Here is a 14,099-nt window from a genome sequence, read left to right on the forward strand (position 1 = left end):
TACTGATGTAAAGTATACCAGCAATACCAATGTACAGTATACCAGCACTACTGATGTAAAGTATACCAGCAATACCAATGTACAGTATACCAGCACTACTGATGTAAAGTATACCAGCACTACTGTTGTACAGTATACCAGCACTACTGATGTACAGTATACCAGCACTACTGATGTACAGTATACCAGCACTACTGATGTACAGTATATCAGCACCACCGATATACAGTATACCAGCACTACTGATATACAGTATACCAGCACTACTGATGTACAGTATACCAGCACTACTGATGTACAGTATACCAGCTATACCAATTTACAGTATACCAGCAATACCAATGTACAGTATACCAGCACTACTGATGTACAGTATACCAGCAATACCAATATACAGTATACCAGCACTACTGATGTACAGTATACCAGCAATACCAATATACAGTATACCAGCACTACTGATGTACAGTATACCAGCAATACCAATGTACAGTATACCAGCACTACTGATGTACAGTATACCAGCAATACCAATATACAGTATACCAGCACTACTGATATACAGTATACCAGCACTACTGATGTACAGTATAACAGCAATACCAATATACAGTATACCAGCACTACTGATATACAGTATACCAGCACTACTGATGTACAGTATACCAGCACTACTGATGTACAGATTATAAAATGAAACATGTTACTTATCCATAATTACCATGCACATTGGCACATTTACAAACCCATTTAAACACACACACACACACACAACCACACCATACTGCAGGCTGATTTTGAACTCTGATTGGCCAGTGAGGCTGATTGACATACCCATGGGTACAGTAGGAACGACCGGATCAATGGAGGAGGGCTTGGCCTTGACAGGAATGGGCGTGGTGGGTCCGTTCACCATCACGTGACCTGATGAACACAGGGACACATCAGCCCAAAATGGTTTAGTATGAAAAACCTCTACATCAGTGAACTTTGACATCCGATGCTGCATAAATACTGTCCTGACAAATTCTAATCAAATGTGTTCTTGTAAGTCTTCTTTTCATGACATGTATATTGTGGTGAGATTGCATGTGTGTGTGTGTGCGCACGTGTAAAACAAGTACCAAGATAATGAAGTAGTTTCTGGGCTCTGTTCTGAACAGGCTTCATGATGAACAGGTCCTGGTTCTCATCGATGAACTGAGTGTCCACCGTGCTCTGGAGAAACTGGCTGTTGCTCAGAACATTCTGGAGGAAGGGAATGTTGGTCTGAGAGGGAGAGACAGTGAGGCAAAAAGGGAGGGAAAGAACAGAGGGGGAGGGAGGGAGACACGGATGGAAATACAGTTAGTTCATTGTATATCCTATTAGGTATTTTCATCATCATTGAGCAATGAAAGTCTGTTAACCTTCCAAGTGAATGAAGTAGATTGGGATGTGTTAAGAGAGCAAGTGACAGAAATAAACAATGGTTTATCTGTGAACACATCGTTAATTTTGAAGATGATGTTAAAAATTATGGTCCCCAGAAGAAGTCACAAACACAGACACACACACATGCACGCACAGACACACATACAGATGCGCACAGACACTGAGTAACTGAGAGTGAAACTCCTGGGAGTAATGTGTGTGTGTGTCTGTGTCATTCTCCTGGAAGAATGTTTTGTACCAGAATTCAGAACTATGTATAGAACAATAGTGATTAGAAAGCTGAAAGTAAAGCACTGAATACATAGAATCCTGTTGATTAGAATACTGAAGGTAAAGTACTGAATACATAGAATCCTGTTGATTAGAATACTGAAGGTAAAGTACTGAATACATGGAATCCTGCTGATTAGAATACTGAAGGTAAAGTACTGAATACATAGAACCCTGCTGATTAGAAATACTGAAGGTAAAGCACTGAATACATGGAATCCTGTTGATTAGAATACTGAAGGTAAAGTACTGAATACATGGAATCCTGCTGATTAGAATACTGAAGGTAAAGTACTGAATACATAGAATCCTGTTGATTAGAATACTGAAAGTAAAGTACTGAATACATAGAACCCTGTTGATTAGAATACTGAAGGTAAAGTACTGAATACATAGAACCCTGTTGATTTGAATACTGAAGGTAAAGTTCTGAATACATAGAACCCTGTTGATTAGAATACTGATGGTAAAGTACTGAATACATAGAACCCTGTTGATTAGAATACTGAAGGTAAAGCACTGAATACATGGAATCCTGCTGATTAGAATACTGAAGGTAAAGTACTGAATACATAGAACCCTGTTGATTAGAATACTAAAGGTAAAGTACTGAATACATGGAATCCTGCTGATTAGAATACTGAAGGTAAAGTACTGAATACATGGAATCCTGTTGATTAGAATACTGAAGGTAAAGTACTGAATACATTGAACATGGACAAATGTCAATAAGTGACTTGATTAAATGGAGAGTCTGTTGCCTTCACATTGTGATTCAGTGTCCCCGTTTTAAGTTTTGCTATTAGGTCAAACTGTTTAATTTAGGAGAATTGGGATGTTATTACATCCCTTCTTAGTGTAAAGGATTGGTATAAAATTAGGTTTAGGAAAGGTTTGAAAATGCTTAAAACCAAACCTCAGTGTTCCATGCCCAGTACCAGGATTTAATAACATAAAAATGACCCTTGATGACCCGACGATCCCAAAAACCACATGCCTGTAAATGCAAAACTCAATGTTTTTTGGGACGCGGTGGGGCGGGGAAGGGGGGAAGAACAAACATCTAATTTAGGATTAAATCTGTAGTGAACCCACTGCTACAATCGCCCCCTCAATGTCCCCCTGAAACACTGATTGATTTCTGTGTCAAAGTTAAAGTGCTCATCACATGTAGCTACAAAGCTCTTTACCTTTCCCCTCTTTCTCTCTCACTAGCGTTGTGTTATTGCTACACTGTCTGTGTTTGTGTTTCTTCTTCTCCTCCATCCCTCTCTCTTTTTATCTTCACCTTCCCTCCTTCCCTGTGATCAGGGGCTGAATGAAGGGATGTCAGGTAATCTGTCATTCCATCCCCCTCTCTGTCGCGTCTCCATCCCTTTATCCCTGGGTTCTAAACTACTCGGCCGTAAACAAGACAAACATACAAACCTGCCTTTATTACGAACACACAAACAACCCGGTATTTATCACACACACACAAGCCTGTCTTTATCACACACACATACACACAGAACCCTGTCACACACAAACGTGTAGGTGTAATCAGTTGTGTGTTAAAGACTTTCTCTATTGATTGGACTGTTTAGAGGGTCAGGGGTTTAGATCTTTTGTGTGTGTGTGTGTGTTTGTGTTTGTGTTTGACAACAGCTGTTTCCTGGAGCCCAGGAATTGTAACCTTCTTATCAACCCATCAATTATATTTATTAAATAAATTTAAAGAACAACCGGATGATGGAAGAAATTTGTCCTATTAACCTCACTGGACTATAAACTCTATAACCTCTCACTGGACAATAACCTCTATAACCTCTCACTGGACTATAACCTATATTACCTCTCACTGGACAATAACCTCTATAACCTCTCACTGGACTATAACCTATATTACCTCTCACTGGAATATAACCTCTATAACCTCTCACTGGACTATAACCTATATTACCTCTCACTGGAATATAACCTCTATAACCTCTCACTGAACTATAACCTCTCTTTGTTCCGGATGAAAAAGGGCCGTAGTCAGGAAAGCCTGTTGCAGCTCTAAAGGAGTTATGGTCTTCCATGGCTGAGCTGGGAGACAGTTTGTATACTGGAAAAATAGCCTGGGTGCTTCACAAAAGTGACCCCCATGGAAGTGGCAAATAGAAAAGAACACAACATCTTGGATGGAGTTTGCCAGAAGGCATGTTGGAGCCTCTAACATCAAGTGAAAGAAGATTATATTGTCTGATTTGACCAAAATTGTGTAAAGGCCTAACACTACACATCATCCTGAGAACACCATTCCTAAAGGGAAGCATGGTGGTGGCAGCATCATGCTTTGGGAATGCTTCTCAACAGCGTGGACTAGGAAACTTGTCACGCTTAAGGGAAGGATGAACAGAGGAAAATACAGAGACATTCTTGAAGAAAACCTGACCCAGAGCACACAGACTGCGGTGGAGATTAATTTGACAATGACTTGAAGGGGCAAATATGTGAATATCCTTGATTGACTAAGTCAAACCCCGGACCTCAATCCAACTGAGAATATGTGGGAAAGGCTGGAAAATAGATCTTCATCAAAGGTCCCCATTTAAGGTCCCCATCCAACTGGCCAGAGCTTGATCAATTTTACCACGCCAAAAATCGTTCAGTCCAGACGTGCAAAGCTAGTAGAGAATCATTCAAATAGTCTCCTGGTTGTATTTGCTGCCCAAGGTAACTTCACCCCATATTAACCAAAGGTGTGAACACTTACACAATCAATAGTTTACTGCTTGGTCTGTCCCTCTCCCCCTATCTCGTGTGCTCTTTCTCTCCCTCTCATTCATATCTTTCTTTCTTTATCCAATCACCACCCCATTCCACCCATCAAAGTCAAATTTTGCTATGTGTGTACTATCTGGGAGTGTGTGTGTGGGTGAACTGGGTATGTGTGTTTAAACTTGGTTAACTACACAATTACACACTCATCTTCAGCGGGACTAGTCTGACCAGGACCTCGTACTCCTGTTTCATTTAAAGCCTTGTTTTTCAATCACCGCTCAGTTCTCCACAAATATCTTTCCATCCCTCCTCCATCCATCCCTCCTCCTTCCAACTCTCCTCCATCCATCCCTCCTCCTTCCATCCCTCCTCCTTCCATCTCTCCTCCTTCCATCCCTCCTCCATCCATCCCTCCATCCCACCTCCTTCCATCCCTCCATCCATCCCTCCTCCTTCCATCCCTCCTCCTTCCATCCCTCCTCCTTCCATCCCTCCTCCAACCATCCCTCTTTCCATCCTTCCATCCCACCTCCTTCCATCCCTCTTTCCATCCCTCTTTCCTTCTGTCACTCACACTTATATTGCTTCTGATTCTCTCCATCACTTTGCTCTCTGCGTTTTTCATCTCTCCCTTCCTGTCCGCAAATAGAGACACCAGGGGCTTGCTATCACTCACTCTCTCTCTCTCTCTCTCTCTCTCTCTCACTCTCTCTCTCAAACACTTTCGCTCTCTCTCTCTATCGTTCTCTCTCGCACTCAATCACTTCATCTACTTCTCTCTCTCTCTCGCCCCATCCCGCTACCTCCCTCTCTGCCTCTCCCACACCTCTCTGTGTCTCCCCCACTCCGTCTCTCCTTCTCTCCACCCCTGCAGCCCCTACTCCTTCTCTCCTCTCCTCCCACATGTAACACATTGTATTTTGCCCGGTGTGTCTGAGCCCGGAGTCTGGGGGGTTGAATGGTGGTGACTGTAGTGTCCCGACCCCAGGAAGGGCTTTTAAAATTCAAAAACATTCCCTCTTCTTTCCCTCCCTCCCTCACCCTCTACTCGTCTGTTCATCTTCTTCCCTTCCTCCCGCTCTCCTTTGCCCCCCCCCCCCCCACTTCTTCTCTTCCCTCCCTCCCTCCCTCCCTCCCCCCTTTCCTTCTCTCCCAACATTTCCTCTCTTCCCTCCCTCCCTCCCTCCCTCCCTCCCTCCCCATCTCCATCTCTCCACAACCTCCCTCCCCAATCTCCCTGGACTCCCTCCCTCCTCCAGTCAGTGCAGGTTGCACACAGTGAGCAGACCCGCTCTGCTGTCCTCCCTCTGCAGTAACCATCCACCCGTGGAGAGGACGAGAGGAGGAAATAAAGCCCTGCACGGATGAATGAAGACAGTAGGACTACTAACAAACTACAGGGGGAATTATCGGCCGTGTTTGTCCATCTCTGATTTAATCTTCCCTCCCTTTATATCCCTGTCTCTTCATTCAGTACCTGTACACGAGGATTAAGATGACTTAAAAATGCAATCTACGGACAGGATGGATAATAGGAGGTAGAGATAAAAACAGGAGGATGAGGAAAGAAAGAGGGTTTGTCCTTTGAAGAGATTCCCGAGCCGTACAGCTGGCGAGAGCGGGGCGACGAAACGAGAGCGGACAACGGAACGAGAGCGCGGCGACGGAACGAGAGAGAGAGAGAGAGAGACAGCGACAATGAGAGAGAGGGAGAGAGAGGGGGAAGAGAGCGGGAGCGAGGAGAGGAGCAGAGAGGAGAGCGGGAGACAGACAGACGAGGTTGTCTGTTATTCTGAGGAGCAGCACGCCGCATGGATCAAGGAATAAGGAGGAGAAAGGATTCAATGCTCCGGGATACCGGAGTTCTGGGATTACGTACAGAAGGATCCAGATAACCAGGTCAGTTCATCCCTTCAGATCTTGCAAAGCAGGGAGCAGAAGAGCGGACCAGAGAGGGAGGACCGGATGTCTGGGAAAACTACAGTAGGATGATGTTCGAAATGGAAAACACAGATGTATAAACTATGTATGCACTGTATATTTATTTAACGTCTAAAGACCTATACAGACATATAAACACGTACAAAGGGATGTGTTCGGAAAAAAAAACTGTATCAATAGAAAATTGGGATAGCGATGGACAGAGAGAGAGAGAGAGAGAGAGAGAGAAAACGAAAGAGGTAGACAGAGACGGCGAACATAGAGACGTCAAATCTATACCGGCAGAGCCGATCTGACAACACACACACCTACACACCCGCACACACACACACCCACACACACGGGTGCTTAAGCGGTGGTTAAAGTGATTTTGTTGGTGGAGGTGTCAGCCTCGGGGACATGTGATTGACAGCTGGCAGCATTCAGGGTGAATCCCAAACTATCACACTGTTCTCCACAAAGCCCGTTCCAGACAAGCACACTCCACACAGGACTAGTGTCCTCTGAAAGACAAGGCTGACCGGTCACCATGCGTGTCTGAGTGCGTCTGTGAGCTTGTTTGCGTGTGTGAGTGTGTTGGACGGACAGGTAAGGAGACAAAAGAGCAGCAAATCTTATCCACACTGAGAGGAAGAGCGACAGAGATAGGGAGAAGGAGATGGAGCGACAGAGATGGAGAGGGAAAGAGAGGGAGAGAGAGAGAGGGTGAGAAGGAGGGAGAAATCGGACATCCTTCGGGATTTGCCTTCAAAATGTGACATTAGCAGCAACAGTGCAGGGAGATCACCAAAGTTCCCCGCTGAAATGTGATGTTTGTCGAGGTCTCCAAAATGTCGAGCCGTGCATCCAGAACCGGTCAGTAGGGGCAACAGTGAGCACAATTAGAGTGAAGTAGGTTTGCAGTGGTTATGGCGTTGCTGTTGGCAGATGGACATTAAACCCTGACTCTAGGTCTCCAAAGGTTGCATGATAGAAAAGAGCCTCTCAGTTTGCCCTTGACCTAACCACTCCGAATACATACCTCAACTAACCCCGAACACAAAACATCTACCAAACCCTAACACAAACGTTAGCCCTCGATGTAAACACTGAAAGAATACATCAACTTAACCCAAGCCCAAACCTTAGCCCACAGCTTAACCCAAGCCCAAACCTTAGCCCACAGCTTAACCCAAGCCCAAACCTTAGCCCACAGCTTAACCCAAGCCCAAACCAAGCCCAAAAAACCCTATTCCAAACATCAGCCCTTAACCGCTCAGACTTAATACCTGAACTTAACCATATCCTAACCACTGAGACCTTAACCAATCAGAATTAATACCCGAACTTAACCATGTCCTAACCACTGAGACCTTAACCACTCAGTTGACAGTATTGCGTTTGACCACCCCCCACCCCCAGCACCACCACCCACACACACACACACACACACACACATACTGACATAATTTGAATTCTCATTTGTTTCTGCTCTATTACAGGTCAACCAAAACAAATGTAATCTTTCATCCATCTCCCTTCTCTGGCTCTAAACTCGGGTGATGCTCCAGAGAGGACCGGAATCACCAGGAATGAAAGAACACAAGGAATCTTTCAGAAGAGGAACTGCGCTGGGATGCGGAACGCCGGGAATGATTCATTAAACAGGGGGATGAAAAGAGAGGAGAACGTAACAGCTAACAGAGGGAGGGCAGAAAGTGAGCAGAAGGACGGATGAGTTGTCCCAGAAGAGGCCCTGGAAACCAGGGGAGGAAGGAGAGAATAGAACAGGGCAACATCTGCCTGACCTACGTTCCATGGTTCTTTTCCACAAGTATTAGCAGATGGCCAAAACAGGACGAAATATTATGGAATCACGAGAAGAACTAAAACCTTTGTTTTGGGAATTCCTTCTGGATTCTGTTTGACTGTAATATGAATGGGATTGGGCGTTCCTGAGGTGTGCCGTGGAACTAAATCGATATTGGGGATTGTGGGGCATGTGACTGGGAAACCCAAATCCTTCGCTTTGAATGAGTGTGTGTCAGACCGACGACGCACACACACTGTTGAAAGCACACACTCACACACACACCCAAATGGAACAAACCAGAACAACCACATTGATTGACATTGTGTTCAGCTGATTTGTGCCTGGAGACACAGACAGAAAAGGTATGTTATGGACACACACACACAAAATGTACTTTATGGACACACACACACACACTCACACAAAATGTACTTTATGGATACACACACACACTCACACAAAATGTACTTTATGGATACACACACACACTCACACAAAATGTACTTTATGGATACACACACACACTCACACAAAATGTACTTTATGGATACACACACACACTCACACAAAATGTACTTTATGGATACACACACACTCACACAAAATGTACTTCATGGATACACACACACACACACACTCACACAAAATGTACTTTATGGATACACACACACACACACTCACACAAAATGTACTTTATGGATACACACACACAACACAGTGAAATATATATACTGTGTATTCACATGGCTTGCTATGGACACAGTCAGTAACTATTCAAATCAATTAACTGTCAATATATTACTGACTGCTAGCTACAGAATAGCACTCTATACCACACACAAACACACACACACACACACACACACGCACACACCCACACACCCTCAGATATACATACACACAGAGATATAAATAAAAAACAGATGTGCGAACAAACAGAAATACAACCACATGAACAGAACAGCTATTTTTAGGCTGTGTCTCTTTAGGGCAGATTAGTGAAAGCAACAGGCCGATATGCCAGATTAGAGAATAGATTGGACGTCACCTGGATTATATCTCAATCTGTGTGTTTGGATTGAAGGAAAAAGTGTTCGTACAGACGCTGTTTCTTAATTTGTTCGTCCTGTTTTCCAGGAATTTTCCATCACAGCAGGAAATACGGAATCCGTGTTAAAATTTTTTTGGTAATGTTGTTGGTAATTTCCCATTTCAAATGTCAAACTTGATTTTGCACATCAAAGCCAACCAAAACATCCAATGCACTCCACACAACAAATCTTCCAAAACTGAAAGAAATGCTATTGCTCCATTATTTTCCTCCTGTAGAAATTGTCTGAAATTAATACAGGGCATCTGGGTGTTTGGGGGAATGGGGGGGGGGGGGGGGGGGCGAGAGATGAAAACACAAGATAGGAGAGAAAATAGATACAGAGAGATGAAGACAGATGGAAAGACGAACAGATAAGAAGATATAAGTAATATGATGAAAAGGATGGAGCGATAGAAAGATAATGATGGAAAGATTGCTATAAAGATGGAGATAGTGATGGAGAAATGATAAAGAGTGGAATTAATAGATGGAACATGCGAATTAAAGATGGAATCTGCAATTGCAATTACTAGCAAAATCACGCATTTCCTGTATACTAGGAGGCTTACATGTTTGACCAATCAATGCACTATTTACACATTAGCCTGCCAAATCATCGTGTCACTATGACATAAAATGGTCCGGTCACCAGAGGACAATACATAGTGCTCCGAATTGAAACATCCCACGGCACATTTACTGGTAAATATGGATCAATGAAGCCACACATACCGTTGGCCTCATCAAGCATTTCTTTAAATCCTGGACAAATTAGCCAGAGTCATTTCAAATTGCCACGCTAAGCATCATAATTGTCACAGCGAAATCAAACATTTCAGCACGCCACATCACAACCAATATCTCTGTCCTGGAGGGAGTGGTGAGATGGAGGGATGAAAAGATGTGCAATTAACTCATTCACAACTGTTGGGGGACTGGTGAGATGGAGGGATGAAAAGATGTGTAATTAACTCATTCACAAGCTGTTGGGGGACTGGTGAGATGGAGGGATGAAAAGACGTGTAATTAACTCATTCACGAGCTGTTGGGGGACTGGTGAGATGGAGGGATGAAAAGATGTGTAATTAACTCATTCACGAGCTGTTGGGGGACTGGTGAGATGGAGGGATGAAAAGACGGCTAATTAACTCATTCACGAGCTGTTGGGGAACAGCAGGTTACTGATGAAGGGAACAGGCTGTCACCACGACAACCAGAGGGAGAGAGAGAGGGAGAGAGGGAGAGAGAGAGAGAGAGAAAAAGGAGAAAGGCACACACACACACCTGGCTGGCCGTCTGCATGGCTAACTTTAGACAGTTAACCCTTTCAGCTGTCAGTTACTTCTTGGCTTGCCACCAAGACCTGCCTCACTGCCAGGATGTGTGTGTCTTAGTGTGTGTGTGTGTGTGTGTCTCTGTGTCTCTGTGTCTGTCTGTGTGTGTGTGTGTGTGTATCTGTGTGTGGTTGTCAGTGTGTGTTTTTCTGTGGGTGCATCTGTGTGTTTGTCTGTCAGTCTGTGAGTGTTTGTGTGTCCGTGCGTGGGTTCATTCTATGTGTGTCTATGTCTCTTTCTGGGTGTATCTCTTTATGTTGGTCTATGGGTGTGTGTGTGTGTGTCTGTGTGTCTTTATAGTCTGACTATGTGTTTGTGTGTGTGTGTATTTGGGCATCCTTACCTTGACAATCATATCCGTTCTGGAAAACACATTTCTAACTGCACCAGGCAGCCCAGCACAACATTGTGTACAGCTCATTAAATACACCCCTGAAGTCTAGAGACTGTCTGTGTGTGTGTGTGTGTGTGTGTGACTGGTTATTTTCTAGGGCATATTGGATGGGCTGTGAACCTACAGACTCTGACAGAAATGTTTGTTTTAAATGTTTGTTTAAGTCAATACTTTACCAGGCTGTATAATACCTAAACTTCATATTTAATTCTAACATTAACCCTGAACATAACCCTAACATTAATTCCAACTTTAACCCTGATCCTAATCCTAACATTAATATTAACCATAATCATGATCAGTATTTAGTAATCCTGATACAGGATCATGATCAGTATTTAGTAATCCTGATACAGGGTCATGATCAGTATTAAGTAATCCTGATACAGGGTCATGATCAGTATTTAGTAATCCTGATACAGGGTCATGATTAGTACCTAGTAATCCTGATACAGGGTCATGATCAGTATTTAGTAATCCTGATACAGGGTCATGATTAGTACCTAGTAATCCTGATACAGGGTCATGATCAGTATTTAGTAATCCTGATACAGGGTCATGATTAGTACCTAGTAATCCTGATACAGGGTCATGATCAGTATTAAGTAATCCTGATACAGGGTCATGATCAGTATTAAGTAATCCTGATACAGGGTCATGATCAGTATTAAGTAATCCTGATACAGGGTCATGATTAGTACCTAGTAATCCTGATACAGGGTCATGATCAGTATTTAGTAATCCTGATACAGGGTCATGATTAGTACCTAGTAATCCTGATACAGGGTCATGATCAGTATTAAGTAATCTTGATACACGGTCATGATCAGTATCTGTGTGTGTAGTGTGTGTGTGTGTGTGTGTGTCTGTTTGTGTTTGTGTGGTATGCATGTGTGTGTGGCTGTGTGTGGTGTGTGTGTGTGTGTGTTTGTGTGTGGTATGGGTGGTGTGTGTGTGTGTGTGTGTGCTCATACACCCCTGAGGCCTTGGGGCCATGCTGTGTCACTGAGATTACTACCCACTGGTAGAATGAACCAATCAGCTGTGGGCTAATCATCAACACAGGGTGCCTGATTGGTGGAAATACATTTTGAGAATTTCTCAGCACCCCTACCCGTCTGGAATCAGTTATCGAACAATTACCAGAGTGACACTGTCTCACTTAAACTAGACATCCGCGGGCAGAGGAACCGGAAAAGGCAGACACAGATTCCTCACAACATCCCCAACAAACAGAGGACGCTACTTCCCAAAATGCGAACATGCAACACAGACATTTTTGAAAGCTTCAGAGATCGTGAGAGGCTGACAGCCGTACGACAAGAGAACACGGAGCTGTGGGGCAGCGGCACGCTAACCCAAGAGCTGTCAGATGAGGCGCAGCGAATGGCAACGCTGCATGCGCTCTGGTCATCGGGCTACGGCGTCTCCATACCGTCACTTCTATAGGCCCGCTCTGATTGGTTCATCTATCGTTAGTAACGTGTTCTGTTGCAACTTTGCATTTTGCCAATGTTTGGAAAACCCCACACCCATGAATGAGAAAGAGAGGGAGAGAGAGAGGGAGGGAGGGAGGGAGGGAGGGAGAAAGAGAGAGGAGAGGGAGGAGCGAGGGAGAGAGAGAGAAGGAGAGAGGGAGGTAGAGAGATGAGTAATCAGACACACACACACACACAAGAACTGGAAAAATAATTTTTTTCAGCACCAGCAACACTGACCAATTATTGCAGCCCTTTCACCGATAATTGTTTATTGTAACATATAACCTATACCAGAGAAAAATGCTTTTGAATTAAATAATGCATTTTATTCCCAGATTGTCCAGCTCTGCAGTCGCAAACACACACGCATGCACGCACGCACACACACAAACACACACCACTAGAACAGAAAGTAAAACTGGAACTAAGGCTATTTTTCAATCTCTCTTGTTGGGTCTATATTTTGGATCCCTCTGTCATTCTCCAGCATTGACACACACAGACAACCCACAACACACACACTGTCGCTGGTGTAAGGAGGTTAGTTTGAATTTCTTTAACACCTTCAGCCATTTTGTCTCTTTCCATCTCCCTTTCACCTCTCCCTCTCCCTCTCACCCACCTCCCATGCTCCCTTTGGAGTAGTAGTTCCTGTCTCCATGTTCACAATGAATAACAGGTGTTTAATACACCCCTTTGCCCCGTTATGGATTCACCGTTCCATCGGTCTGTCTCCACCTCTCTGTCTCCACCTGTCTGTCTCCACCTCTCTGTCTCCATCTGTGTCTCCACCTGTCTGTCTCCACCTCTCTGTCTCCATCTGCCTGTCTCCACCTGTCTGTCTCCACCTCCTGTCTCCATCTGCCTGTCTCCACCTGTCTGTCTCCATCTGCCTGTCTCCATCTGTCTGTCTCCACCTTTCTGTCTCCACCTGTCTGTCTCCACCTGTCTGTCTCCATCTGTCTGTCTCCATCTGTCTGTCTCCATCTGCCTGTCTCCATCTGCCTGTCTCCACCTGTCTGTCTCCATCTGCCTGTCTCCACCTCTCTGTCTCCACCTCTGTGTCTCCACCTGTCTGTCTCCACCTCTCTGTCTCCATCTGCCTGTCTCCACCTGTCTGTCTCCACCTCCTGTCTCCATCTGCCTGTCTCCACCTGTCTGTCTCCACCTCCTGTCTCCATCTGCCTGTCTCCACCTGTCTGTCTCCATCTGTCTGTCTCCACCTCTCTGTCTCCATCTGCCTGTCTCCACTTGTCTGTCTCCACCTGTCTGTCTCCACCTCTCTGTCTCCATCTGCCTGTCTCCACCTGTCTGTCTCCATCTGCCTGTCTCCATCTGCCTGTCTCCACCTGTCTGTCGCCACCTCTCTGTCTCCACCTGTCTGTCTCCACCTGTCTGTCTCCACCTCTCTGTCTCCACCTCTCTGTCTTCATCTGCCTGTCTCCACCAGTCTGTCTCCATCTGCCTGTCTCCACCTGTCTGTCTCCACCTGTCTGTCTCCATCTGCCTGTCTCCACCTGTCTGTCTCCACCTCTCTGTCTCCATCTGTGTCTCCACCTGTCTTTCTCCATCTCTCTGTCTCCACCTGCCTGTCTCCATCTGCCTGTCTCCA

The 14,099-nt window shown here is 44.7% G+C and overlaps 2 protein-coding genes across 2 annotated transcripts in view; one reads left to right on the forward strand and one right to left on the reverse strand.

Moving 5' to 3' along the window:
- LOC105030915 (pyruvate carboxylase, mitochondrial) overlaps positions 1-14,099 on the reverse strand; it is a 202,581-nt gene that overhangs the window by 36,317 nt on the left and 152,165 nt on the right. The window contains exons 13-14 of the mRNA XM_029117567.2: positions 1,125-1,269; positions 835-924 (exon numbers count right to left, since the gene is read on the reverse strand). Of these exons, the coding sequence (XP_028973400.2) occupies positions 835-924; positions 1,125-1,269 (235 nt within the window). The remainder of the gene's footprint in view (positions 1-834; positions 925-1,124; positions 1,270-14,099) is intronic.
- Positions 5,725-14,099, forward strand: part of LOC105030914 (leucine-rich repeat and fibronectin type-III domain-containing protein 4) — a 46,648-nt gene continuing 38,273 nt past the window's right edge. The window contains exons 1-2 of the mRNA XM_013140504.3: positions 5,725-6,351; positions 7,875-8,547. The gene's annotated coding sequence lies outside the window, so the exon portion shown is untranslated. The remainder of the gene's footprint in view (positions 6,352-7,874; positions 8,548-14,099) is intronic.

The sequence above is a fragment of the Esox lucius genome, chromosome 24, assembly GCF_011004845.1.
Source record: "Esox lucius isolate fEsoLuc1 chromosome 24, fEsoLuc1.pri, whole genome shotgun sequence".
Classification (NCBI taxonomy): domain Eukaryota; kingdom Metazoa; phylum Chordata; class Actinopteri; order Esociformes; family Esocidae; genus Esox; species Esox lucius.